Here is a 26,451-nt window from a genome sequence, read left to right on the forward strand (position 1 = left end):
TCATGCGCGATGCGCTCCCATTCACTTCTATGGGGAGACGGCTTGGTGGCCTCTGAGGAACCAAATACCACAGTGCAGCACAAAATACCACCCCCTTGTTGCAGTAGTCCACTGGATCACTGTCCTGAGGATGGCGATGCAGCCAGATCTGTAGCTGGCAGTGAGGAAATACCCCTGTAGGCTCTATGCTCAATTGTAATAAAATAAAGGGATGCGGTCCTGCCCCTCTGGCCATCACTGTGAGGTCAGCAGATGGGCCGCGTCCTCTCACAACAGCAACACGAGCGACGAAAACAACTCGTGACCGCTCACTGCCGTCTTCCAGAGTCCAGGGCCTAGGTACAGGCATGACTAATCGTGCGCCTGGCGGGCTTCAAAAAGGATGCGGCCGGCGATCGATTGCTTCTGCCTGCAGCCTGGAGCGAGGGTTATATGACAGGCGGCGGGCAGTAGGTTCAGGAGACTGACAGTGCGGACTCCTAGAAGGAAGCGGCTCCTCCGCCGGCACACAGCACGCTTCTCCGTTACCGGGCACTATGCGGAGGCCGACATGTCTGTTGGAGTAGGGTTGTCGAGCCTCGCTGTTGTCTTCTTGCTATGGTTACCTGCCGCTTCCAGCGCTCCATCCTGCTCCAGCCATGGGTGCACCCCGGGGCCACCTGTGGTGCTCGGTAAGTACGTCGTGCGGCGACCTACCGGCAACTCTGCTAGGGCCCCTTGTTTATGCCAGGACATGTGTATTTTTGTGTGTTTTAGGAGTAAAGATAGTATAAAAGGGGCGGGCATTGCCCATAGGGTGCAATATGAAAGGTGCGGGCATTGCCCATAGGGTGCAGTATGAAAGGGGCGGGCATTGCCCATAGGGTGAAATACAAGAGTACAGATAGTATAAAAGGGGCGGGCATTGCCCATAGGGTGCAATATAAGAGTACAGATGGTATAAAAGGGGCGGGCATTGCCCATAGGGTGCAATATAAGAGTACAGATGGTATAAAAGGGGCGGGCATTGCCCATAGGGTGCAATATAAGAGTACAGATGGTATAAAAGGGGCGGGCATTGCCCATAGGGTGCAATATAAGAGTACAGATGGTATAAAAGGGGCGGGCATTGCCCATAGGGTGCAATACAAGAGTACAGATGGTATAAAAGGGGCGGGCATTGCCCATAGGGTGCAATACAAGAGGAAAGATGGTATAAAAGGGGCGGGCATTGCCCATAGGGTGCAATATAAGAGTACAGATGGTATAAAAGGGGCGGGCATTGCCCATAGGGTGCAATACAAGAGGAAAGATGGTATAAAAGGGGCGGGCATTGCCCATAGGGTGCAATACAAGAGGAAAGATGGTATAAAAGGGGCGGGCATTGCCCATAGGGTGCAATACAAGAGGAAAGATGGTATAAAAGGTGCAGGCATTGCCCATAGGGTGCAATACAAGAGGAAAGATGGTATAAAAGGTGCAGGCATTGCCCATAGTGTGCAATACAAGAGGAAAGATGGTATAAAAGGTGCAGGCATTGCCCATAGGGTGCAATACAAGAGGAAAGATGGTATAAAAGGTGCAGGCATTGCCCATAGGGTGCAATACAAGAGGAAAGATGGTATAAAAGGTGCAGGCATTACCCATAGGGTGCAATACAAGAGTAAAGATAGTATAAAAGGGGCGGGCATTGCCCATAGGGTGCAGTATAAAAGGGGCGGGCATTGCCCATAGGGTGCAATATACAGTCCCGGTAAGCCTGCTCCCCATATGACATGAAGGTCCAGTTTATGGAAATTTCTAGAAAAGAACACAACCTTCCTCTTCAGTCCTCAAAACCTGTCATTGGTCTGTGGACTGAGGTCCTATTTTTCTATGAACACTTCTCCCTGATAATTGTGGACCACCCTGCGGTGCGGTGGGTACGGTGTAGAGGTCGCGGCAGGCTGTGATTAAACTAATAGGGATCGCCCTGTTTAGTAGATTTGCCGCATGGTATTGCCGATGCCGCGTGGCCATTATAATACCGACTGCTCGGTCCTAATTGGTTTAATTAGACCCTTTGCGGCCGTGTGGTCCTCGCCACAGCATGGGCGCAGTACAGCTCTGCGCGGTTGTGTCACAGATAATTGGCAGCTGCCCACTTGTTGGCTGATTTCTATATATTTCATCTAGAAGATGCCCGATTATTGGCAGCACATCTTCCTGTGTAATCGGCAGAACTGAACACTGTGGAAATGATTCCTCCTCCATTCAGTTTGCATTGGCCTGTGTGATAGACCAAGGCAAACGAGCACTGATCAGCGCATGATCGGGGGCCCCAGAGATGACTAGAATGGGGTCTTGTGTCCCCCCCCCCCCCCCCCCCCCCCCCCCTTGAACGGCGCAGCTCACACACAGCCTTGTCCTCCGCTCCATCTCCATTCAGCTCCATAGGATGCCGGAGACGGCTGAGCGCTTGTGGTCACCCCTGTACAGCCACCACGTCTGATGGACACTATGGGCCCCCCTTCTAGTGATCAGCTGTGGCCCCAGTGGTTGGACCTCCGCTGCACAACAGCTCCTGCAGACCGCTGATCAGATATTGATGACCTGTGTTAATAGGGTATCCGTATGACACCAAGAAAACCCCTTTAAATCTACCTAAAAAGTTTCTTTCGATTTCATCCTGTACTCTGGCTGTTCAGACTGCTGGATTCCAGAGAGCAGTGCATTGTGGGAACTGATGTCACATGGGTCACTGTAGGTCACATGTCAGAGGCTGAATAGAGCTCAACCCCGTCTGTTCCTAGAGAGACCGGCAGAACTGGGAGCTCTTGTGTTAGTAGAGGACATCAGCCGGAAATACAGTAAAGCACGATACTTAAAGGGGTTGTCTCACTTCAGTAAGTTGCATTTATCATGTAGAGAAAGTGAATACAAGGCACTTACTTGTGATTGTCCATATTGTCTCCTTTGCTGGCTGGATTCATTTTTTCCATCACATTATACACTGCTCGTTTCCATGGTTACAGACCACCCTGCAATCTATCAGTGGTGGTTGTGCTTGCACAGTATAGGAAAACGCATCAGCCTCTCTGGCCGGAACCATGGGAGCGCACATAGGCTAGTGCTTTTTTCCATATTGTACAAGCACGACCACCACCGATGGATTGCAGGGTGGTCTGAAACCATGGAAACGAGCAATGTATAATATGATAAAAAAGAATCCAGCCAGCAAAGGAAGCAATATAGACAATCACAATACATTAGTAAGTGCCTTGTATTAACTTTCTCTACATGATAAATGCCACTTACTGAAGTGACACAACCCTTTTAAGAAGCCCGGCGTTTGTGAACGTAGAATCTGACGTCTATAGTCTCTCCTGGCGTGTGCCGCATGGTGCTCGTATAAAGCAGAGGAGGCCAAAGCCCATGCTGTCTGCTGTATACCGAGGGGGGGGGGATTTATCATAGTCCAGTGTTTTATGCCGGTCTGTGATACCCGACAAGGCGCATCCTCCGGCAGTCCATGCGCCTGAACAGGAATGTATGCCAGCTCAGAGTTGCCGTAGATTTGTGTCTTTGACGCCAGAAAAAGGGCATACATGAGATAAGTGCCTGGCCTGACCGCACTTTTCCGGAGATTTAAGCGCAATAACCTTTTAAAAGTTGCAAACGCCAGTCTCACTAGCGCCACCTTCTGGAAGTGCCTGCCTGTGAGTCAAAGTCCAGTTTGCCTTGTAGATGACGAGGGTCATTGGGGCAGGCCCTGACTTTCTGGTCAGTGAGACTCCACTGCAGGGGCTGCCGCAGTGATTCAGCTCTCTGCCACCTTCCATGCACAACACTGCCGGGCCGCCTGCTGTGGCACCGTTCCTTTCTGTGCCAAGTGACAGCAGTTTATGTGAGTGGAGTAGCCCTCTAAATGTATCACAGCTGTGACTCGCAGATGGTGAACACAACATTAAAGGGATAGTTCCATCTAGGACATTTATCACATCAGTAGGATATGTCCCCTCTGGGACCTGCTCCTATCTCAAGGACAAGGTCCTGCTGTGAACAGAGACCACACCGGGCACGCAGTGTCTTCTCCAGTCACTGCTATGGGACTGTTTGAACATAAACAAGTGAGTGCGCTCAGCTATTTTTGCAGGTCCCATAGCAGTGACTGGAGAGGACACTGCACATGTGCAGCCACCCCTCCATTCACCGCACTGGGACTTCTGAGAGTGGTCAATCCAGTGCTCGGCTCTTTTCAGGATCCCTATAGTATGAATGGAAGGGACTGTTCCAGCTAAGGTGTCCAATGCCCCAGACGAGCTTGAAAAAGGGGCATCAAACTATGACCCCCACTCACATTGAGGTAGGTTCATGTCCCATCTCTGGGACCCACTTCTATCAGACATTTATGGCCTATCCTATCCTCTCCCTGATGGGAATACTGATTTAAACTCTCTTAAAGGGCATCTGTCAGCAGATCTGTCCCTATGACACTGGCTGACCTGTTACATGTGCGCTTGGCAGCTGAAGGCATCCGTGTTGATCCCATGTTCATATGTGTCCGCATTGCTGAGAAAAATTATGTTTTAGTATATGCAAATGAGCCTCTAAGAGCAAAGGAGGCGTAGCCATTACACCTAGAGGCCCTGCTATCTACAACTGCTGCACCCTCTCTGCTCTAATGGACAGGGCCGGGCAGGGGTGACATTTGCACTGCCTAGCCAAGTCAAAGTGGAGAGGGCGCGGCAGTTGCAGAGAGCTGACCCTCTAGGTGTAATGACAACGCCCCCGTTGCTCCTAGAGGCTCATTTGCATGTACTAAAACAGCAATTTTCTCCGCAATGCGGGCACATATGCACTAGTGTTTAAATTATGCTTAAATGGTGCTGAAGCAAATGTAAGTGCGGCTAGTTAGGGGGGCTTGTGGGTACCTGCACAATGCGTGGACTAGACATATGGATTGAAGGTGTGTAAGCGCACATCTAACAGGGCAGCCTATTTTCATGGGTACAGATCTGCTGACAGATGCCCTTTAGAGCACCCATGCCCGTAGATTTAGTCTGATGCGTGATGAAACCTATGGAGAGGATGTGACTGGCGGTTCTGGCAGGCTGCAGTTCTAAGCAAGTCAGTGACGGCATACATTACGGAAGTGCCACAGAAGGTGATCTTGCGTAAAGCTTCCTATTTTGACTTTAGACTTTTAGATGTAAATCCTTGACGCTGGGATTGCACTGCGGTCGTCCATATGACTGTCAATGAGAGGCACGTGCCACTGTATCTAACGCTTCCTGAGGTGGGGTCTGCAGTGACCTGCGGTTCACGTTCACCTCGTGTCCCTTCACCTACAATATGCTGACTGCTGGTCCGTATGGTGAGATTACTTCCAATGCACTGAGCATGTGACCAACCTAAGGCCGAACCGTTTTTTTTTTTTTGTTTTTTTTTTTAATGATTGCACATGGACACACTCATTTTTGTAGGTCCACAAAAAAAGAAAAAAAAAGAGCACACAGAATTTATCTATATGCTGTCCGCATCCGCAAACTACAGAACTTGTCCCATATTTCAGACAAGAATAGTAATGAGTGAGAAAAATTGAAGGCGTCCATATTTTGCGGATCCGTGGTTCGAAGACCGTAATACATACACAGTTGTGCACATGAGCCCTATAAAAGGAGTCGGCGATCATTCAAACTGGCTGCTGATGCGAAAGCCACAAGAAGTGACGGATTTGCAGTAATAACACACGGGATGGTTTCGTTTCAAGTAAATAGTTGTCAGCTGGCACAGAGTAAAGCTCCAAGGCTGATGCCCGTTCTTCCCCTGCCTGATATGTGACATGTGCTGCGGGAGTGCGTGTGAACACAGAGTCCCTTGAGTGTCATTAGATCCGTGTGTCTGTGGCGTGCTTGGCTTTTTACATGCCAGTTGATATCAAAGCCCCTTTTCAGGGGGTTATCCAGGACTTATTAACTTAAGAACCCAGCCTGAATGGACCCCCTGAATGGACCTCCTGCACAGAAGCTTAGTAACTACCCAACGGCATTTCGCGCTGGACAGTCGGGGGCTCTAAAGTGTTTGTCCCTTGGCACCCCTTTTGAAAAACATAGGGAGGGGTCTGACTTGTGGTTCCCACCAAGTCTCTGTTCTCTGCAGCAAATAAAGCTGAGCGAACGAGGGCATGGCAGATGGCTCAAGTAGCTGAACCTACAGCTCAGACCCTCACTGATATATTTCTGATTTGCAAATGATCAAAGTGTGTGTGTGTGTGTGTAAAATATATATTTTCAAGATAACCACTTTAATTGAGTGTGGATGGTGTGTGCTGCGATTGTTCTCTGTGGTGATCCCTGAGGAAAATCGCTCATTAATTAAATCCTTTTTTTTATTTTTATTTTTTTTTTCTTCTTAAACCTTGTGGTCAGAAAGTCTTGTGTCTTTGTACCATAGCAGTAACTTGATTTGAAAGACACATACAACAATAGGAAAGGCATTTTAAAGGGCATCTGTCAGCAGATTTGTATGACACTGGCTGACCTGTTACATGTCCGCTTGGCAGCTGAACACATATATGTTGATTCCATGTTCATATGTGTCCGTGTTGCTGAGAAAAATGGTGTTTTAATATATGCAAATGAGCCTCTAGGAGCAACGGGGGCGTAGCCATTACACCTAGAGGCTCCGCTCTGTCTCTGCAACTACCACACGCTCTCTCTTTGACAGGACCAGGCTGTGAAAACATAATCATGTCTGGTCCTGTCAAAGGGCTGAGGGCATGGTAGTTGCAGAGAAATTTTATTATTATTATTATTATTATTATTATTATTTTCTTGTATTTCTAGTCCCGGGTGACTTGGGAAACCAGCTGGAAGTCAAACTGGATAAACCATCAGTTGTACATTACATGTGCTCTAAGAAGACCGATTACTACTTCACTCTGTGGCTGAACCTGGAGCTTCTGCTGCCCATAGTCATTGACTGCTGGATAGACAATATAAGGTGGGAACAAAGAAGTAACTGTTCCGGGATTGCAATGTGTTTTCTTCCTGGATCGGAGTGCACATTACAGTATAAAGGCTAATGAATTATCTACAAGTTTCCAATATGCTTCCATTAGCAAAATCGCTCCTTCTGCAAGTTAGAGCAGTAAGTTGTTTAGGGAAAGGTAGGTGCAGGGGACTTTATGATATCATGAGGAATTGCTGCATATACAGTTCCCCACTATAGTCATTAGGGGTTCTCTCACTTTAGTAAATGACATTTATCATGTAGAGAAAATGAAGGCACTTACTAATGTATTTGCCCATATTGCCTCCTTTGCTGGCAATTTGGACAATCACAATACATTAGTAAGTGCCTTGTATTCACTTTATCTACATGATAAATGCCATTTGCTGAAGAGAGAACCCCCTTTAAAGGCTTATTCCCACCTGCACCCGTGTCTAGAACAACGTCTCTTCATTCATATACTGTATATTGGAGTTAAATAAACCACTGACTACTCCCTGCCTGCACGTGGCACTGTTCAGTGGACAGCAGAGGTGGATACCATACCTAGCAAGCATTTTTGTGGATATGCTGTCTTATCAAGACGACTCTAGTCTGTCCTATTAGTGACCCACCCCTCCATAGGGACAGAGGAGCTGCAGTTAAGCCTGTATTTTACCGGGTAGATAATCGCTAACAAGTGTTTGTATGAACGCTCGTTAGCAATGATCTGGCAGTTTAATACTGCCGCCGATTACTCGCATGCTTAAAAAACATAATTTGCTTGCGGCAGATCGTGCTGGCTAATCATGATTTGCTGCCAGTAAACAACCAGTCAGTATGGAGATGAGTGATGGCATTAGTGATTGCTCCTGCCCATACTGTAGAGCAGATCGCTGCATGTAAGCATCACTCTCCTCCACTTCCCTCCCGACAGTCATCTGCCTGATCACCTGAGTCACTACTAGCCTTACACACAGGCACAGGCAAACTACACCAAACTTCTCCTGGATGCTCGTAGGATAAAGGACCTGTGATGACATCATCATTATCATGTGACCAGTAATATATGGATATTACTGGTCACATGGCCATGGCGCCATGCCAGATCCTTTATTCTACGAGCATCCAGCACGTGAGTCCAATTAGGCCACAGTGAACGTGAGCAGGCAGCATGGGCCCTGGCACTTCTGTTCTCCTCCGACACACCCCCTCCCCCCACCTAAGGCTGCTCAGTGCTTTCACTGGTGGCCGGCCACGTCGCAGTGAGGAGTGAGGGACGGTCTCCTTTCTTCTCCTCTGACACAGACAGTGTGCAATTGAAAAACTGACACTGTCGGTATTGAACTGAACCTGGCATCAAAGTATAAAAATTTCAATACCCGGTGCAACCCTAATAGTAACAGGGAGTGTCATTCGGCTGTATGTTATCGGACACAATAACTCATTACTGATCTGGTAATGTCATACTGGTATATTTTATGCATTAAGAGTAACTTGACAATTCCCCCTCCTTTTTCTTAGGTTGGTTTTCAACACGACCACCAGAAGAACTGCTTCTCCTGAAGGAGTCGACGTAAGGGTCCCAGGCTTTGGCCAGACGTACTCGTTGGAGTTTCTGGATCCTAGCAAAAGGAGTGTAGGTAAATAATGATGATCCCTGCTTTATGTTTTAACACATACCTTTGGACCCCTCAAGAGCTGACCTCCTAACTGTGTGTTCTGCATGATTGAGAACAATGTGGACTTTTCACCCATTTATGGCAACCTGTAGACCTTTTCATGGCCACCACACTGCAGCTGTTTGCTCTTCATTTTGTGGCTAAGCTGTTTGACTTACTAAAGGTCATCTCTACAGGAGCAACCCTATTAAAGCAGCCATAATGCTTGGCAGGTCTGACCCTGCTGATCAAAAACAAACCTTTCCAGGACGTCCTCCATGACAGCACATGGGAGGATGTCTAATCCAATCACTGTTGGGACAGGAAGTGAAACAGATTAAAAGCCCCCCCCCATCCCTCCAATCTCCAGTGTCTTCCTGTCCCTACTGGGATGAGGGTGAAGCAGGTTATCGTTTTAAGAATCGGGTGCTTACCTAGGCACCAGGGGGCCAGGTCGGGTCGGGGGTTCCGGTACTCCCCTCTCAGGCCAGGTCGGGCGGCGTCCCGTACGGCCCCGCTAGCTCCCCCTCCGGGGGTTCTCTAGCTTGTCCCGACCTGCCTGGGACGGCGGCAGGCGGGACGCTGATGCCGCTTCTCCTCCGGGAGCTCTCGGCTCAGCGGCGCGCTCCCAACGGCGTCGTCGTCGCATCATGACGTCACTTCCGGGTCAGCCGGAAACAAGATGGCGGCGCCCAGCACAAGCGCTGGAGGCCTGGAAGCCCGGCCTCGCGCTCAGGGGTTGACTCCCTCCCCCCGGGGGGGTTGAGTTCCCCTTATAAGAACGGAGCAGCGCGGCAGCAGAGGTGGAGGTAAGCCCCAGTGGGGAAGTTGTGAGCGGCTGTGTGTTTGCTTAGCCACCATGGAGCCCCAAGCGTCAGCCAAATCTGAGATTGCGTCTGACCCCTCTGCTGCAGCTCATGTAAGTGTCTTTGTCCTTATACCCTGGTGTACTCTCCCCAGTCATTGAGCGCGGTTTCTCGGATTTTTTCTAGGATAAAAAGAGTTCTGGGCAGTCGTCTTCTCAGGACCCCAGAAGGAAACCGAGAAAGTGTGCAACTTGTGGGGAAAAGATGCATATATCTTACAAGAAGCAGCTATGTGCCGATTGCATTGCCAGGTTAATGAAGGAGGAGCAGCCGTCCTTTCTCACAGAACTTAGGAATATCGTTCGTGAAGAAGTACAGGCTACGGTTTCTTCCCTAAACCCTCCGCCACCTCCTTCTCAACCTGACTCCCCTCCCCCAAAAAGAAGGAGGACTCAGGAGGACTCTGATTCTGATAATCAGGAAGTCTCGGACGGAGAGATTGAAGACGACACCATCTCTGCTTCCGGCTCTTCAGACCACCCTAAAAGATTTTTATTTTCTACTGAGGACTTAGACGCCCTCCTCCATGCGGTTAGAGATACCATGCAAGTAGAGGAAGCTAGCCCTCCCATATCCGTTCAGGACGAGATGTTTGGGGGGTTAGGGGCAAAAAAGACTCGCCTATTCCCAGTAAACTCCCATCTGAAGGAGATAATTCTGGAGGAATGGAAGGAGGCCGAAAAGAAGCTAGTTATGCCTAGGGAATTTAAAAATCGGCTGATTTTTAATCCTGAGGATACTAAACTATGGGACGAAGTTCCCAGGATAGACATTCAGGTGGCGAAGGTCACAAAGAAGACCACCATCCCCTTCGAAGATTCCTCAAACTTAAAAGACCCTATGGATAGGAAGGCGGAGGGGCTACTTAAGAAGGCCTGGGAGTGTTCATCTGCTCTTATTAACGCCAACATTACTGCCACCTCGGTAGCCAGGTCTATGGGGTTATGGCTGAATCAGCTAGAGAACCACCTTAGACTAAAAACCCCAAGGGAAGACATTCTAGAATCTATTCCCCTTCTTAAGATGGCTACGGCCTACCTGGCGGACTCCTCGGCCGAATCCATCAGGATTTCAGCTAGAAACAGCACCCTGGCGAATTCGGCTAGAAGGGCCCTTTGGCTAAGAAGTTGGTCAGGGGATGTAGCGTCAAAGAATAAACTTTGTTCAATCCCTTTCTCAGGTTCACATGTGTTTGGCCCTGTCCTAGATACAATCCTTGAGAGTGCCGCGGACAGAAAAAAGGGCTTTCCGGAAGAGAGGTCTAAGAAGACTCAGTCCTTTCGGAGGGATTCAGGCCAGGGTCAGTCACAGAATTTTCCAGGTAGAGGGAAAGGCAAATCGGGCAGGTGGAGCTACCCCAAAGGTGGGAAGGGGAGGGGGTTCCTTCTCAAACCCAACACTTCCTCTTACCAGAGTAAATGACGCCAGACCTGTGGGGGGGAGACTTCGGTTCTTCAGTCATCAGTGGCCTTTAGTAACTCAGAACCCCTGGGTACTTCAGACGGTTCGAGAGGGGTACAAGATAGAGTTCCGTCGTCCTCCCCCTCAGAGATTCTGTGTTACCACTCCCCAGTCTCCGTCTCTAAAGAACCAGATGGTTCAGGACTTGGAGAAACTTTGCGCAATGGAAGCAATAGTTCCTGTTCCAAGACCCCAACAGGGCAGAGGCCACTACTCCAAACTGTTCTGGGTAAAAAAACCAGACGGTTCACTAAGAACTATCATAAACCTGAAGTTCCTGAACAATTGGATCCAATATTTCAGATTCAAGATGGAGTCAATACGTTCAACGGTTCCACTGATTCCAGCAGGGGCATTGATGTGCACCATCGATCTCAAAGATGCCTACTATCATGTCCCCATTCATCCAAGCCATCATCAGTTCCTCAGGTTCGCGGTGACGTTAGATGGCATAGTGCATCACTTCCAGTTCCAATGTCTTCCATTTGGGATTTCAAGTGCCCCACGCATCTTTACGAAACTAATAGTAGAGATAATGGCGTTCCTGAGACAACAGGGAATAACAATAGTCCCGTACTTAGACGACTTCCTCCTGACAGCATCCTCAGAGGTCCTTCTGCGGAACCATCTGCAGACGACGTTACGGGTTCTACAGGACTTAGGCTGGATTATCAACCTAGAGAAATCAGATCTTTGCATGAGCGAAAGGAAGATCTTTCTAGGCACCCTTCTGGACTCCCAGAGACAGATGTCCTTCCTTCCAGGTTCAAAACGCGACGCTTTCATAGAAGAAATATCCTCCTTCCAAAGGAAAAACCTCTGCTCCATCAGAGAGGCTATGCGGATACTAGGCCTGATGACATCCTGTATACAGATGGTCCAGTGGGCCCAGATCCACTCAAGGCCACTTCAGGGTCTAGTCCTCACCAAGTGGGACAAAGACCAGAGGTCTCTAGACAGGAAGATCAGGATCCCAATGTCCATAAAGGAGTCCTTGAACTGGTGGATAACTCCCGACAACCTACAGAGAGGGGTTCACTGGTTGAGAAGACCTTGTTTGACGGTGGTGACCGATGCCAGCATGACCGGCTGGGGTTCACACATAGAAGATCATCTCTTTCAGGGTTCATGGTCCCTGGCAGAGAGTCAGCGCTCCTCAAACGTAAGAGAATTAATGGCGGTACTAAGGTCTCTCCAAGCAGCAGAACTTCTCTTAAAAGGGAACCACGTTCAAGTTCTGTCAGACAATATAACTACAGTCTGCTATATAAGGCATCAAGGGGGAACTCAGAACCCAGGCCTTCAGGAGGTCGCAGAAAAAATCTTCCTTTGGGCACAGGAAAATATCCTATCTATCTCAGCCCTCCATATCAGAGGGAAGGACAATGTTACAGCAGACTACCTGAGCAGAAGAAGATTCCATCCGGGAGAATGGATGCTGAACAGGCAAGTCTTTCACCAGATCTGCAGGAAATGGGGGTACCCCCAGGTGGATCTCCTAGCCTCCAAGGAAAACGCCCAGGCGTCTCAGTTCTTTTCCCTAGATCCCAGCGGGGATCCTCTGGGGATAGATGCCATGTCAAAATCATGGGACATGGATCTAGCTTACGCCTTCCCGCCAATCCCGCTTATCCCGGCCACCTTGAGGAAGATCAGCGAGAGCTCGGGGAAGTTCATTTTCATAGGCCCAGCCTGGCCGAAGAGGAGCTGGTATCCCCTGTTAGACAGGCTAAAGGTAGAAGAACCAATATCCCTCCCTCTGCAGCCGGACCTTCTCACTCAGGGGTCCCTTCTCCACCCGGATCTGGAAAAGTGGAATCTGAAAGCCTGGATCCTGAAAGGAGAATGCTGAGCAGGCAGGGCTTGTCACATGCTGTAATCTCCACACTACAAAAAAGTAGGAAACCAGTTACAAATGCTATATATAGGAAGATCTGGAACAGATTTAATTCCTGGTTGGCTGATATACATCCATCCAGATCAACTCCTTCCATCGCGCAGATTCTTGACTTCCTACAGAGAGGCTTTGACCTAGGGCTACGCCCTAGCACGATCAAGGTGCAGATATCTGCCTTATCATCCTTCCTGGACTACCCACTAGCAGAACATCGTTGGATAAAGAGGTTCGTAAAGGCTATATCCAGACTAAAACCCACTCTGAGACAGACTGTTCCTCCTTGGGACTTATCTATAGTTCTAGATGCCCTCTGTAAGATGCCCTTTGAACCCTTGGACACCATTCCATTAAAATTGCTCTCCTGGAAGACGGCCTTCTTGGTAGCCATCACTTCAGCACGCAGAATTGGTGAACTTCAGGCCTTATCCATGAAGGAACCTTTCTTAAGAGTCTGCCCGGATCGAATAATTCTTCAGTTAGACCCAGCGTTCCTCCCTAAAGTCGTCTCTACTTTCCATAGGGAACAAGAAATATTCTTACCTTCTTTTTACGCCTCTCCTAGAGATCCGGAAGAGGAGAAATTCCATTGCCTGGACGTCCGTCGGGCAGTCCTTGAATACCTTCGCCGAACAGATCCTGATAGGAAGGACTCAAACCTCTTTGTACAATTTGGTAGAGCAGGAAGAGGGAAGAAAGTGACTAGAAGGACTCTGACACAGTGGATCAAGTCAACAATTGTGGAAGCATATCGTCTTCAGGATAGTCCCTGTCCTATCTCTATCAGAGCACATTCTACTAGGGCAGTCGCAGCTTCCTGGGCGGAGAAGGCGAACACCTCTATAGATCAGATTTGTCAGGCAGCCACCTGGACAAGTTATAACACCTTTTGTAAACATTACAGGTTGAACCTACCGTCCAATCGTCAGCTTTCCTTTGGGCGTAAGGTTCTACAGGCTGTGGTCCCTCCCTGATGGCTAAGTTGGTAACTCTCCCATGTGCTGTCATGGAGGACGTCCTGGAAATCGGTAGTTAGTCTTACCGGTAACGTTCTTTCCAGGAGTCCAACATGACAGCACTACTAATTCCCTCCCTATTATGTGATTCAGTGTGATGTTAACATTGCTTATCATATTAGTAATAAAATTGTGTTGCATCCATCCGGTGTAGTAATTTAGAAGACACTGGAGATTGGAGGGATGGGGGGGGCTTTTAATCTGTTTCACTTCCTGTCCCAACAGTGATTGGATTAGACATCCTCCCATGTGCTGTCATGTTGGACTCCTGGAAAGAACGTTACCGGTAAGACTAACTACCGATTTCTTCCCCCGAATCATTGCTGCATTTAAGAGAAATAAGCGTTGGCCTGGCCTTGTCCGTCAAGTGTAGGGAGGAGGGTCCATTGAAGCAGAGGAGCTAGGCTGTACAGATTTGCCCTCAGGGCACTTCAGTGCTAATTTTAGAACACTGATTTCTCAAAGTCAGCAACAGAGCAGAAAGGTAGATATTTTTTTTAGTATCCGTCATTCTACTATTGTTTCATATAACCAGCTACTCATGAGGATCCACGCAGGCAAGCACTCGTATGGCAGATACACTTACGTTTTAGACTCCGGTCTTAATAAAGACCCTAAGCTGGCGGTGGATCTGCCAAAGTTTATGAAGAGGCGCCGGCCTCTCCATAACTTTGGCACATCCAGCAACAGTTCCAAATGTAAGACAGCTTCGTTGCTGTCTTACATTTAGACTTTTTTTTTTTTTTTTTTTTTTCTGAACCTGAAACAGGCGTAGAAAATGGTAAATGAGGCTAGCCCGTCCCCTTCCACACCCACAATTTTAGACCTGGCATCAGCAGTATGAAGTTACAGATGGCGGCGCAACTAGTGCATCTGTGCCTGAAATACGCCTAATTTAGGCATATTTCTGCATAGTAAATGACCCCCTTTGTGATTCTATAGTTATAGGGGCACTTTTATTAAGACCAGCGTTTTAGATGCTGGTCTTAAAGAGGACCTCGTCGCCTCTCCTGACATGTCTGTTTTAATAGCTTCATGCATTCTCCGTGTAATAACAATTCTGGAGCATCTGTTCTTATGTCTGTATGTTGTGCAATTCCTTTATTTCTACTAGAAGTTATGAATGAATTGCTATTATCCTTCAGTAAGGGTACAGAGGGGGGGTAACCAGTTGGGGGTGTGAACCTGCACAGTCTGAAAATGGCAGCACTGATTGGATAGTGTGTGTCTAGGCACAGACCCCCTCCCCTCTGTACCCTTACTGCAGACTGCTAGCAATTCATTCATAACTTCTAGTAGAAATAATAAAGGAACGGCACAACATACAGACATAAGAATAGATGCTCCAGAATTATTACTTGGGGAGTGCATGAAGCTATTAAAACGGACATGTCAGCAATGATGACAGCTCCTCTTTAATAAAGGCCCATACTGTAGCTGGCGGTGGATCTGCCGGAGTTGTGAAGCAGCACCGACCTCTACATATCTTCAGCGGATCCTGCACCATTTCTAAATGTAAGACGGCTTCCGAGGTTTCTTACATTAAGACCTTTTTCTACGTCGGAAACTGGGTGTAGAATATGGTAAATGAGATGGGCCTACCAGTTCTTCCGCACCCACTTATTTAGACATGGCTTAAGCAGGGCGAGGTCACAGATTGCGGCGCGACTTACAGTTGCGCTGCAATCTGTGTCTGAAATATGCCTAATATAGGCGTATTTCAGCTTAATAAATCACCGCCATAGTGACTGTGATCCTATATAGATATAGTGGTTATATATAGCTTTGAGCCTATATAGAAATGGGGCATTGTGCGCTGCCTACCTGATTTTTCCAGATCTACTTAAAGTATATTGATCCTTTAAAGTTCTATACGCTTGTAATTTGCATACAGCCTACTATGGAGGTTTATATGGACAGTCAGGTGAGTCCAGATCATTAGTGGTTGTGCAGCACTATGTAGTCAGCAATAGTCACTGTTAATTGATTGATCACTGAAGATGACTGCAGGTTGAGGACTGCCTCCAACGTAACACTTGTGTTTGAGGCGCTGAACGTCCTGCACCCATGATGGCTCTAGTAACATGTCTGACATCCAGCGGCTTCTCCTGCCTGTGGCCTTGTGGTTTAGTCGAATATATTAGTGATGTCTACAAGCTACCTCCCATGGGCTGCTCAGGGTTACAGTATCCTGTTCGAGTAGTGTAGCGCGTGTCGCCCTGTTTGTCTGCTGCGGAGCCTAGGAGCTGTATGTTTTCTGCCACCGACGAGTAGTGACCAGCATTGTGGATGCCAGCGTTTGGTGCCTTTTAAATGAGATCATCTGTATGCCTCTGGCTGGGTTAATTAGTATAGTAGCCAACCTTAAATATGCTAGGGATCTGGCTGATAAGCGGAGCATCGCTGCTAGAGACTCGTTATAGGCCCCTGTCCGATCAAAAGATTCTATAACAAGGAACCGGGTTAGGCCCCATGCACACGGCCGTGTTTTACGGCCGTGTGCGGGCCGTGGAACCGCGGCCTGGATCCCTCCTGAGAGCAGGAGCGCACGGCGTCATTGGTTGCTATGACGCCGTGCGCTCCCTGCTGCCGCCGCAATACAGTAATACACTGGTATGATCTATACCAGTGTATTACTGTACTGTGCCGGCAGCAGGGAGCGCACGGCGTCATAGCAACTAGTGACGCCGTGCGCTCCTGCTCTCAGGAGGGATCCAGGCCGCGTGCATGGGGCCTTACCCAGTTGAAGCTGTTTAAACCCCCATCTAACTTCAGGGGCATATCTATGGGGGTGCAGAGGTAGCAGATGAACCCACTTCTTCCAGAGCCCCTTCTTCCACATAAATTACCAGTATTAGAAATCAAATGTCAATGTTAAATCTGTTACAGATTTAACATTGGGGTCCAAAATCGTATTCCCTTTCATGGGTCCAGACATTATGAAATAACTAGCAGGTTATGCAGGGCACTGTGCACAGATGTAATATCGCTTACTAGTTTGTCTGGACACGGCCCCGTTCCTCCGCTGTGCCCCCCGTTCACTTTGCCCACCTGGTATGCTAATGAATAGCATCAGTACAGGGAGGAGGAGACTGTCCTGTTTCTCAATGGGCGTCTCCTTCTTCCTGGCTGTAGCGCCGTCCAATCACAGCGGAGAGCGTCAGGGAGTAGGTGAGTTTGTTTTTCTCCCTGGCTGTGCAATGCACTATAGCACTATACCTGAGGCTCTCCAGCTGTTGCAAAACTACAACTCCCATCATGCCCAGACTGCCAACAACTATCAGCTTACAGCAGGGCATTGTGGGAGTTGTAGTTTTACAACAGCTGGAGAGCTGCAGGTTGGCAATGCCTGCACTATAGTGATAGTGCATTGCATTTTAAAAGCAATCAAAAAGCTGCCTGTTGTAGTCCCCTTGTGGGACTATTAAGTGGTAAAAAAAACAAAAACGTATTTTCAATGAAAGAAAATTGCTAAAAATCTTCCGAATATGTTTGGTATTGCCGCGTCCGTAATGACCCGGACTACGTAAATATCATGTAAATTATCCCCTACGGTGAACACTGTAATTAAAAAGATAGAATTGCTCATTTTTATTCTTAGTTGCCCCCCCCCCCCAAAAAAAAACCTTAATAACAAGCAATCAAAAAGCTCCATTTGCTCCAAAATTATACCAATGAAAAATACAAGTCGGCCCGCAAAAATCAAGCCCTCACACAACTCCATAGAAAGAAAAAATTGTAAAGTTATGGGTCTTGGGAAGCGGCAATACAAAAACTTTTTTATTTTATTTTTTTCTTAAAAAAATAATATTTTTTTTTATAAATTTTATTGCAAAAATGTAGTAAAATGTAAAAAAAAAACAGTGTTTGGTATCACTGTAATCATACTGACCCAGAGAATAAAGATATTATGTTATTTAAACCGAAAAATGAACACCGTAAAATTTATAACGTAAAAACGCAGTGGCAGTATTGCTGTTTTTCCCCATCTCCATCCCAGAAAGAGTTAATAAAAGTTAATCAGAAAGTTGTGTGCCCCAGAATGGCGCCATTAAAAACTGCAACTCGTTCTGCAAAAAACAAGCCCCCATAAAGCTATATAGACAGAAAAATAAAAAAGTTATAACTCTTGGAACGTGACAATGAAAAAGGAAGAAAAACGCTTGGTCAGTAAGACCCAAAACAGGCTTGTCACTAAGGGGTTAACATGGGCTGATATTCTGCCCGGTAACAAGCTCTGACCTACAAAGAACAGATTGATCGGTGCTTGTTACCTGCATTTACATTTGGCAATTATTTTTATTCCTCCACATACAGGACTCGTTAGTCGGCAGCACATCACATTAAATGGATTCATGATTTTTAGCACCACATAAGGCTACTTTCACACTTGCGGCAGAGTGATTCGGCAAGCAGTTCCTTCCGTCTTACAAATACATTGCAAGAACGGATCCGTTATATATTTCGTTCACGTTTTTACTGGTCTGCGCATGCGCAGACCGGAAAGACTGGTCCGGCATTGCAGTATTTTTAATTCCGGATCCTGCAGTAATACATTTCAATGTAAATTAATGCTGGATCCGGCTTTCCGGCAACTGATCCGGAATTTTGGACGGAGATAATACCGCAGCATGCTGCGGTATTTCCTCCGTCCAGAACGCCGTTCAGTGACTGAACTGAAGACATCCTGATGCATCCTGAACAGATTTCTCTCCATTCAGAATGCATTAGGATAAAACTGATCAGTTTTTTTTTCGGTATTGAGCCCCTAGGACGGCACTCTGCCGGAAAAGAAAAATGCTAGTGTGAAAGTACCCCAAGATATGATGTGATCCTCTGACAAGTGTCTGCTTGTTTGTCAGATGATCGACAGCATGCTTACACAGGGCAATAATTGGGATCCTAAGCTGAAGAGGAGCGACAACTTTGACCAGTACCACCTACAGGTTGGAATCAAGATCTCTTTAAAGGGTTAAATATTAAACTGTTTTTCCAAGATTTTTGCTCTGGATAGGTCAACAGTATCAGATTGGTGGGGCCGTTTCAGAAGGCAGTGACGCTCACAGTAGCGCCGCAGTCTTTTCTCGGCTTTCCTGTGGCCATGTGACTGCACATTAATCGGTCACATGGCCTAGGCGCAGCTCCATAGCAGTGAATAGGGCTGAGCGCGATACCAAGCACAGCCGCTATCAAATGTATGTCGGTGAGCTGCGAGAAGGTCACAGGAGTGTCACTGCCTTCTCAAAACAGCTGATCAGATACTGATGAATGATCCAGAGGATAGGTCATCAGCATAAGTCTCTGAAAAACCTTTTAACCTGGAGAGAAATCGCCTATAGGTGGCGCTTGGAAGCATTTTTGTTTTCTGTGAAAAGAGCTATCTTCTATATCATGGCAAAGAAAGAAAACCTTGCATGATACGGGTGTTTTACACCGGCTATAGACCTGTATAGTGACTAACCATCTCCCAACAGCTGAAGGGGGGAGTGATTACTAAGGTTGTATTTCATCACACTTTCTTCTGTTGTGTCTTAAGAAGAGCTTAAGAAATGTTGTCTGACACACACTTACATCATCGTGCTTCAAGGGCGTAGCTATAGGGAGTGCACTTGCATTGAGGTCCTGATGCCTGAGAGGGTTAAAAGTCCTCTCTTCCACATAAGAAGACACCGGTATTATGAAAAACACAACATAGATGGGGCCCCTGGTACATATTTAGCATTGGGGCCCAAGAGCTTAGTTAAGCCTCTGACTTGATGTTTGTTTGTGGATAAAGCCTTCCTTAAAGAGTAACTAATCTTTTATACAAGTTGCCTTAAACTCTTCTAAATAGCCCCAAAATAGTTTTTGTAATATACTTTATTAATGAGTTATGTTGTTTTGTAACGTAAAAAGGTGCCCAAGGTTCATGATGGTACTGCTTCTTAAAATCATCATTCCCGTGCAGCGCTGGCGTGTACGGATTTCTGCTGCTTTGGAGAATTCTGCACAGGAGGGAGCACAGATCGGTGTGCTGCCCTCCCCAACTGGCACAGCACATCGGTACCCTGTACTTCTGTGAATAGGAGATAACTTTTACATAACCGGAATACCCCTTTAACTGGTATGTCTTGACAAACTCGCGTTGAGGGTTTCAAAATCTCTAAATGTTGTTTTGCAGGTACGTATTTACGCTCTTGTTCAGAGCATGGTGGACTGGGGGTACACGCGTGATGGAAACGTGAAAGGAGCACCTTATGATTGGCGCAAAGCTCCTAGTAAGTATCTTGATATTTTGGAAAAAGGAATGGCAGTGTGCAAAAATGGAAAGTCAAGTATACAATATATATTTTTTGCTCAAATGCTTAAAACTTTTTATGGTTGGACAAGAAAAATATAACCTCTCAAAACTGTTTTAGTAACTATGTGCATTCCTCTTGTAATAATATATAGGAGTTATAAATGAATTACTAGCAGTTTGCAATGATGGTACAGCTGGGTGTTACCAGTTGGGGGTGTGCCTTAGTGAATGGGACTGAGCTCTGATACCACACAAACTGAGGACAGGTATGAGGCTGTTTGTGGAAGAAAGCTTTTTCTAGTCTTAGAGAACACCTTTTAATGTACTATTTGTTTTTGTTTTTTATTATTTTAGTGTACAAAATGTCAGAGGGGTTCTCCAGTTTTATAATTTTATTTGCCCAGGGTACCCCAAACGCTGCATATTTTGCTCCATATTTAGCTGAGTACAATGCAATAATAAAAAAAAAAAATTGCCACTAAAGCTGTACATAAGATAAGATTAGAATAGTGGTTTTCACAGATGCGTTGCCTGTTAAGTTAGGGCACACAAAGCGTTGTTACTGACAAATCTGAGTGGTTGCTGTGAATCGTGCCTTCATGCAAACAACTTTAAGAAGATGTAATAATGTCCCTGCAATGTGGGTGTTAACACATTGTGCTCAATACGACATGACAAGTGTTTTGTGATATTAGTAACATTGTGTTTGTCTAGAATTGTGACTTAGCAACCGGACCACACCTTATTACTAATCGGTGCAGAAATTCAGACTTGCATACCTTTTTATTACCACTGTACACGGGCTTGTCTTTTTGGTTGTACTGAATAGTGACGCCCCCATTGACAAGTTTGAATGGTAACTAGGGATGAGCGAATCGACTTTGTTCCAAGTGGTACCTTGGTACCGAACCAAAGTTTGGAAAATGTGTTTTTTTTTTTAACAGTATAAATCTATTTATGAAGTTATTACCCGAAGTCGCGCGAGACTTTGCAAAGTAATAACTTTGGTTCATCGGAGCCAATACATTCGAATACTGTGCTCACTCCATACAGTATTCTAAGTTTTATGCGAATCGACTTTGGATGTTTCATCCAAAGTCGATTCGCTCATCCCTAATGGTAACCTTCAGTTGAAAGAATAGCAGAGGAACAACATGACGGGAGCTCTAAGAATGCTGCAGTATTGTTTTAATCTTGGCAAAAGTACTTAGTAAAACAGACCTGTCCTGAGAGGGGATGGGATTTAACTTTGTGTTTTAACCCACTGAACTGTGAATCAACTCTACTTGGGGGGGCCCCCCCTTCCTCACCTATGCAGTGTACACTGAGGGTATGTTCACAAATAAATTCACTGAGGATTTCGTGGCAGAAATCGTCCATTTTTTCCACTGTGAAATCCGCCATGAATAGCTTTTCATTGACTTCAATGGAATTTTTTTTTTTTTTTGTGGTGAAGATTTTTCCGCTTAAATTGAGATTTGATTCTGACGTGGCACTTCTTAGAAATGGATTTAGAGAGGATTTTGTTTTCAAGTCGGGGGCGGAGATAGAGATTTTTTTATTTTTAACAAAGATGTTTATTAGTATTGCGTCATGATCACAAAAAAGATAACAATACGATATCATTCAATGAAAACATATACCAGGTGATACATCTTAGTTCAGAACTGACAACACAATACTATGCATTTTTTACATTTTATTTCCCCCCTCCCCTGTAATCCAACAAATAATAATACCAGATCAAAGCAAACCTATCAAGGGCATACACAACTCTCTGGGCGGTAAATTGGTCGTCGTCGCCAGTAATATTCCTTTCCCAAAACCCCTTTGTCTCCTCTAGCTTGTCCCGTCTTATATCTCTACCGGTCACAGACCTTAAGCCTACCTAGCCGCCCTTTAATGTCCTCCTGCAGATAGAGATTTTTAACTGCGTTATCCCAACCAAGGCCTCTGTAAGAAAAACACTTGCAAAACCTCTTCTAAATACTCTTAGGCCTCATGCACACGACTGTTTTTTCGCAGTCCGCAAACCGCTTACTCTGATACCGGACATGGTCCCGTAGTTCTGCCTTGGTCCGGGTGTTCTTGGTACTCCCTTATGTTTTCTGATTAGTTGTGCTACATGACAAAAGGGCCGTTCCCTTGGGCCTGGCCGTTGTCTGCATCTGTCAGTTCTTTCCCCCTTCCCTGGGGGTTTCATTGCACTCTGCCGGTAGCTGGTTTTCTACAGGTCATTGTAGTCTCTCCCGACCTCCCCTGCCGACTTCTGCATCCTTCTGACATATGGAGTAATAAAAAATGAAATAAAAAATATAATTTTATAATTTAATAAAAAATAAAATAAATTATATATATATATAATGTGAATTAGATTTAGACACGTCTCATGATCACTTTGTGGTTATTTTTTTTCCATGTGTAAATTGACCTGCTGTGTAGAGTAGTCGGCAGCAAAGTCCATGCAGTTTCTGAACGTGCACCCATGTTCAGGCACCCTAAGTATGTTCCAGTCTGCAGGGGCGTAGCGTGGGGGGGGCCGGAGGGGCCGTTGCCCCGGGCGCCAAATTGCAGGGGGCGCCAGGCATCCGAAATTTCAATGAGGGCTACGGGAGCCTATGGCTCCCGTCCCCTCTGTTATGCCCCATAGGCTTCAGGCCTAGTGGCCTGAAGCCTATAAGGCAGTAGAGCGACGCAGGACTCAGTCACGATAACCTCACTGTGACCTCCTGCGTCGGGTCTCGCGAGATGACGCGATGACGCGGAGCAGGAAGGCACAGTGAGGCGTTCGTGACCGCCTGCGGCGGGAACAAGCGGGGATGGAGATAGGTAAGTATTTTTTTTTTATGTTACCTTACCTAATTGCAGAGGCTCTGGCGGCAGTATGGGGGGTGGGAGAGGAGAGGAGAGGACTGGAGCAGAAAGGCTATATTCAATGGCATTGGCATTGGGGACATTATATAAGCAAAGAGGGGGGCCAGTACATTAATAACAAAGAGGGGGACATTATATTAGCAAAGAGGGGGCCAGTTCATTATTATTATTAATGTAATGACCCCCTCTTCATTATTAATGTAATGCCCCCTCTTCATTATTAATGTAATGTCCCCTCTTTATTATTAATGTAATGCCCCCTCTTTATTATTAATGTATTGGCCCCCTCTTTATTATTAATGTATTGGCCCCCTCTTTATTATTAATGTAATGGCCCCCTCTTTATTATTAATGTAATGGCCCCCTCTTTATTATTAATGTATTGGCCCCCTCTTTATTATTAATGTATTGGCCCCCTCTTTATTATTAATGTAATGACCCCCTCTTTATTATTAATGTATTGGCCCCCTCTTTATTATTAATGTAATGGCCCCTCTTTATTATTAATGTATTGGCCCCCTCTTTATTATTAATGTAATGGCCCCTCTTTATTATTAATGTAATGGCCCCCTCTGCATTATTAATATAATGACCCCATCTTTGTTATGAATGTAATGACCCCCTCTTTATTATTAATGTAATGACCCCCTCTTTGCTAATATAATGGCCCCCTCTCTGTTATTAAAGAGGGGGCCAGTACATTAATAATAAAGAGGGGGCCATTATAATATACAGGGGGAATGAAAGCTATCTGTCTGGCTCTAGCTCAGTATTGGGGGGCAGCAGGATGACAGTGTTGAAGGAAGGAGAGCATGATAGTAAAGTGAGGAACCTAAATTTTTTCCGGTGAAACTCTGCAGAGACGAGAAGCGGCTGAAAGAAGTTATCATGGTGGTCTTATCTCTGAATGAAGACGTCGAGGAGAGTCTACATCACAGGAGACGTCACTGGATGTAACAGGTATGGTGCGGTATTCTACTGTAATAATAATGTCCATCCACATATCTGTTTCATGGTAGGGTTGGGGGAGAAGATTGAGAATTTGGCCCATACTGCCGCATTCTGGCCCCAGACTTCAGGTCACACTGTACGTGTTCAGAATTCTGGGGCCTCACACCCATCTACTACATTATCTGTACTCAGAGAGTTATCTCTGTGTTATCTGAGGTGTTACATAGGACTGCTAGTGATCTACTACAGTATCTGTTAAAAGTGGCGTGCCTGGGGTAGGCGCGGGGGGGGCGCAATTTTTGGCTTGCCCCGGGTGCTGGCAACCCACGCTACGCCACTGGTTCCAGTGCAGTGTAAAAGTATAAAATCTGAGCCTCATTTATGAATACGATCATTTCTCATGCCAAAAGTTTGGAACGTAAAGTCGGTTATTTGTTAAGACCTAAATGTTGTGCACTTTGTTTTCTAGACGAGAACTCAGAATATTTTGAAGCTTTACAGAAGCTGATAGAGACTATGTATGAAGAATATAAGAGCCCAGTGGTGCTCATTGCTCACAGTATGGGCAACCTGTACACCCTTTATTTCCTCAATCACCAGACGCAGCGCTGGAAGGACCGGTATATTCACTCTTTTGTGGCTATTGGTGCTCCTTAAAAAATATTGGGGAATGTATAAAAAAAAAAAAATTCCCACAAATTAATGCAACATGGATACAGAACAAATTGGACATGGGCTACACAGTCCAAAAAAATAAGGGGAATAACATGATGGTATAAGAAAAGCACAATATTTGTGGACTGGAGCCTTAACCTCAGCTCACATTTCCTGCTTCGTCAGGAGGATGGATGAAGCGGTAAACACGAAATGCGTGTTGAGGTTGGAGCTCCAGCCCAAAGGTAAGGTTACATTTGTTTTACAGGCCATTACCTTTGTTTCTTACTAGTTTGTCATTTCTTTATAGGCTTGGTCAGCAGTCTGCCTTTTTCTATAGATTTTACTATTTGTGTTACAGCGGGGTCATTTCAGTACAGTGTTTAAAGTGACTTGGGTTCACTTAAAGGGGTTGTCCTATAAAAAATATTCTACAGTTTTCCATCCAGCCCCTGGATCTGAATACTTTTGTAATTGCATGTAACTGAAAATTTTGTATAGCCAGTGAGTTATTAAATAAAATGTATCTGTATAGCGCCACCTGCTGTTAGTTATTTTTCTTATTTCTTTGTCCTGCTCACTGAGAAGGCCGCACATGCTCAGTTTCATCCTTCAACTGCTTCCTGAGCTGTGATAGGGAGAGCATGGACACGCCCCCTGAGCTGTGATAGGGAGAGCATGGACACTCCTCCTGAGCTGTGATGGGGAGAGGGCTCCAGCAGGATGGACGCGCCTCCTGAGCTGTGATGGGGAGAGGGCTCCAGCATAATGGACACTCCTCCTGAGCTGCAGCAGAAAAAAACACTACCCTTGAGCTGCCAGATATAAATCTAGTAGAGCAATGAATGGGGAGATCTCTGGATCCACGTGAGGTCAGGGTTGGTTCTAGCCAGGGGCGGATCAAGTGAATGATCGCCCAGGGCTGTCTACCCAACTCGGGCCCCTCCCTCCATTTTAGTTTAATTTTATTTGTTTTTTTTCTGTATGAAGAGGCTGCGGTGCTTCATGAGCGCCATAGTCTCTTCCTAGGCCATATGACATCACATTCCTCGTTCACGTGGCCTAGGTGCAGCTTGGTCCCATCTGAGTGACTGGGGCTGAGCTGCAATACCAAGCACAGTTCTATCAAATGGACAGCGCTGTGCTTGGTAAGGAGTAAAGAGGCTGCAGCGCTCACTGGTAAATCCCTGTCTCCTAAAACAGCGGATTGGCGGGGGTGCCGGGAGTCTGACCCCCACCATCTCATAACTCTGAGTACAGATGTTATCTGCAGTCCTATGTAACACCCCACATAACACAGTGAACTATTGTAGGACTGCATGGAACATCTACTACATTATCTGCACAAAGAAAGTTTATCACTGTTATCTGGGCTGTTACATAGGACTGCAGGTGACAAACTGAAATTTTAGTTGCCAAATTTAAAATACATATGATTATGATAAAAAAGACTTGGAGAAGATGAGACGCAGGTCACAGTAGTGAGCCAGCTCTAGATATAGGGGAATACAGCACCACATACCTCTTACATACAGTGACATATCCTGTCGTGTAGACCTTCTCTTTCCTCTTCTCATCCGTTTGACCCAGAACGCCATGACAAATTCTTTCAGCCGCATCTCGTCTCTACAGATTTTGTTGCACAGACACGTTAGATTTCTCATAATTGGGGTCATTTATCGAACTGGTGTAAAGTGGAACTAGCTTAGATGTCCATAGAAACCAATCAGATTCCACCTTTCATTTTCCAAAGGAGCTGTAAAAAATGAAAGGTGGGCTACTAAGCCAGTGCTACTTTACACCACTTTGATAAATTATCCCAAAGGTCCCTATAGTGTCTACA

The 26,451-nt window shown here is 46.1% G+C and overlaps 1 protein-coding gene and 1 long non-coding RNA gene across 4 annotated transcripts; one reads left to right on the forward strand and one right to left on the reverse strand.

Moving 5' to 3' along the window:
- Positions 1 to 24,603, forward strand: PLA2G15 (phospholipase A2 group XV). 3 transcript variants are annotated; one of them, XM_044269512.1, is made up of 5 exons: positions 1 to 671; positions 6,807 to 6,963; positions 8,476 to 8,594; positions 20,010 to 20,106; positions 24,424 to 24,603. In XM_044269512.1, exons 1-4 carry the CDS (start codon positions 551 to 553, stop codon positions 20,060 to 20,062), a joined length of 450 nt encoding a protein of 149 aa, XP_044125447.1. In that variant the 5' UTR covers positions 1 to 550; the 3' UTR covers positions 20,063 to 20,106; positions 24,424 to 24,603. The 3 variants fall into 2 exon arrangements, 1 of the variants encoding a protein (XP_044125447.1); XR_006386891.1 differs by lacking the exons at positions 1 to 671; positions 6,807 to 6,963; positions 8,476 to 8,594 and adding an exon at positions 9,005 to 14,135.
- On the reverse strand, positions 21,703 to 26,191 carry LOC122920214. The gene is made up of 2 exons (XR_006386893.1): positions 26,131 to 26,191; positions 21,703 to 22,408 (listed from the first exon to the last, which is right to left on the reverse strand). It is a non-coding gene; the product is annotated as an uncharacterized LOC122920214 (long non-coding RNA).
- Between the last annotated feature and the right edge of the window lie 260 nt (positions 26,192 to 26,451).

The sequence above is a fragment of the Bufo gargarizans genome, chromosome 10 (assembly GCF_014858855.1).
Source record: "Bufo gargarizans isolate SCDJY-AF-19 chromosome 10, ASM1485885v1, whole genome shotgun sequence".
NCBI classification, from domain to species: Eukaryota; Metazoa; Chordata; class Amphibia; order Anura; family Bufonidae; genus Bufo; species Bufo gargarizans.

Coding starts and splice junctions, on each gene's coding strand:
- PLA2G15 (XM_044269512.1), top strand. CDS start 551: ATGTCTGTTGGAGTAGGGTTGTCGAGCCTCGCTGTTGTCTTCTTGCTA. Junction 672..6,806: donor GGGGCCACCTGTGGTGCTCG/GTAAGTACGTCG, acceptor TTGTATTTCTAG/TCCCGGGTGACTTGGGAAAC. Junction 6,964..8,475: donor TGCTGGATAGACAATATAAG/GTGGGAACAAAG, acceptor CCTTTTTCTTAG/GTTGGTTTTCAACACGACCA.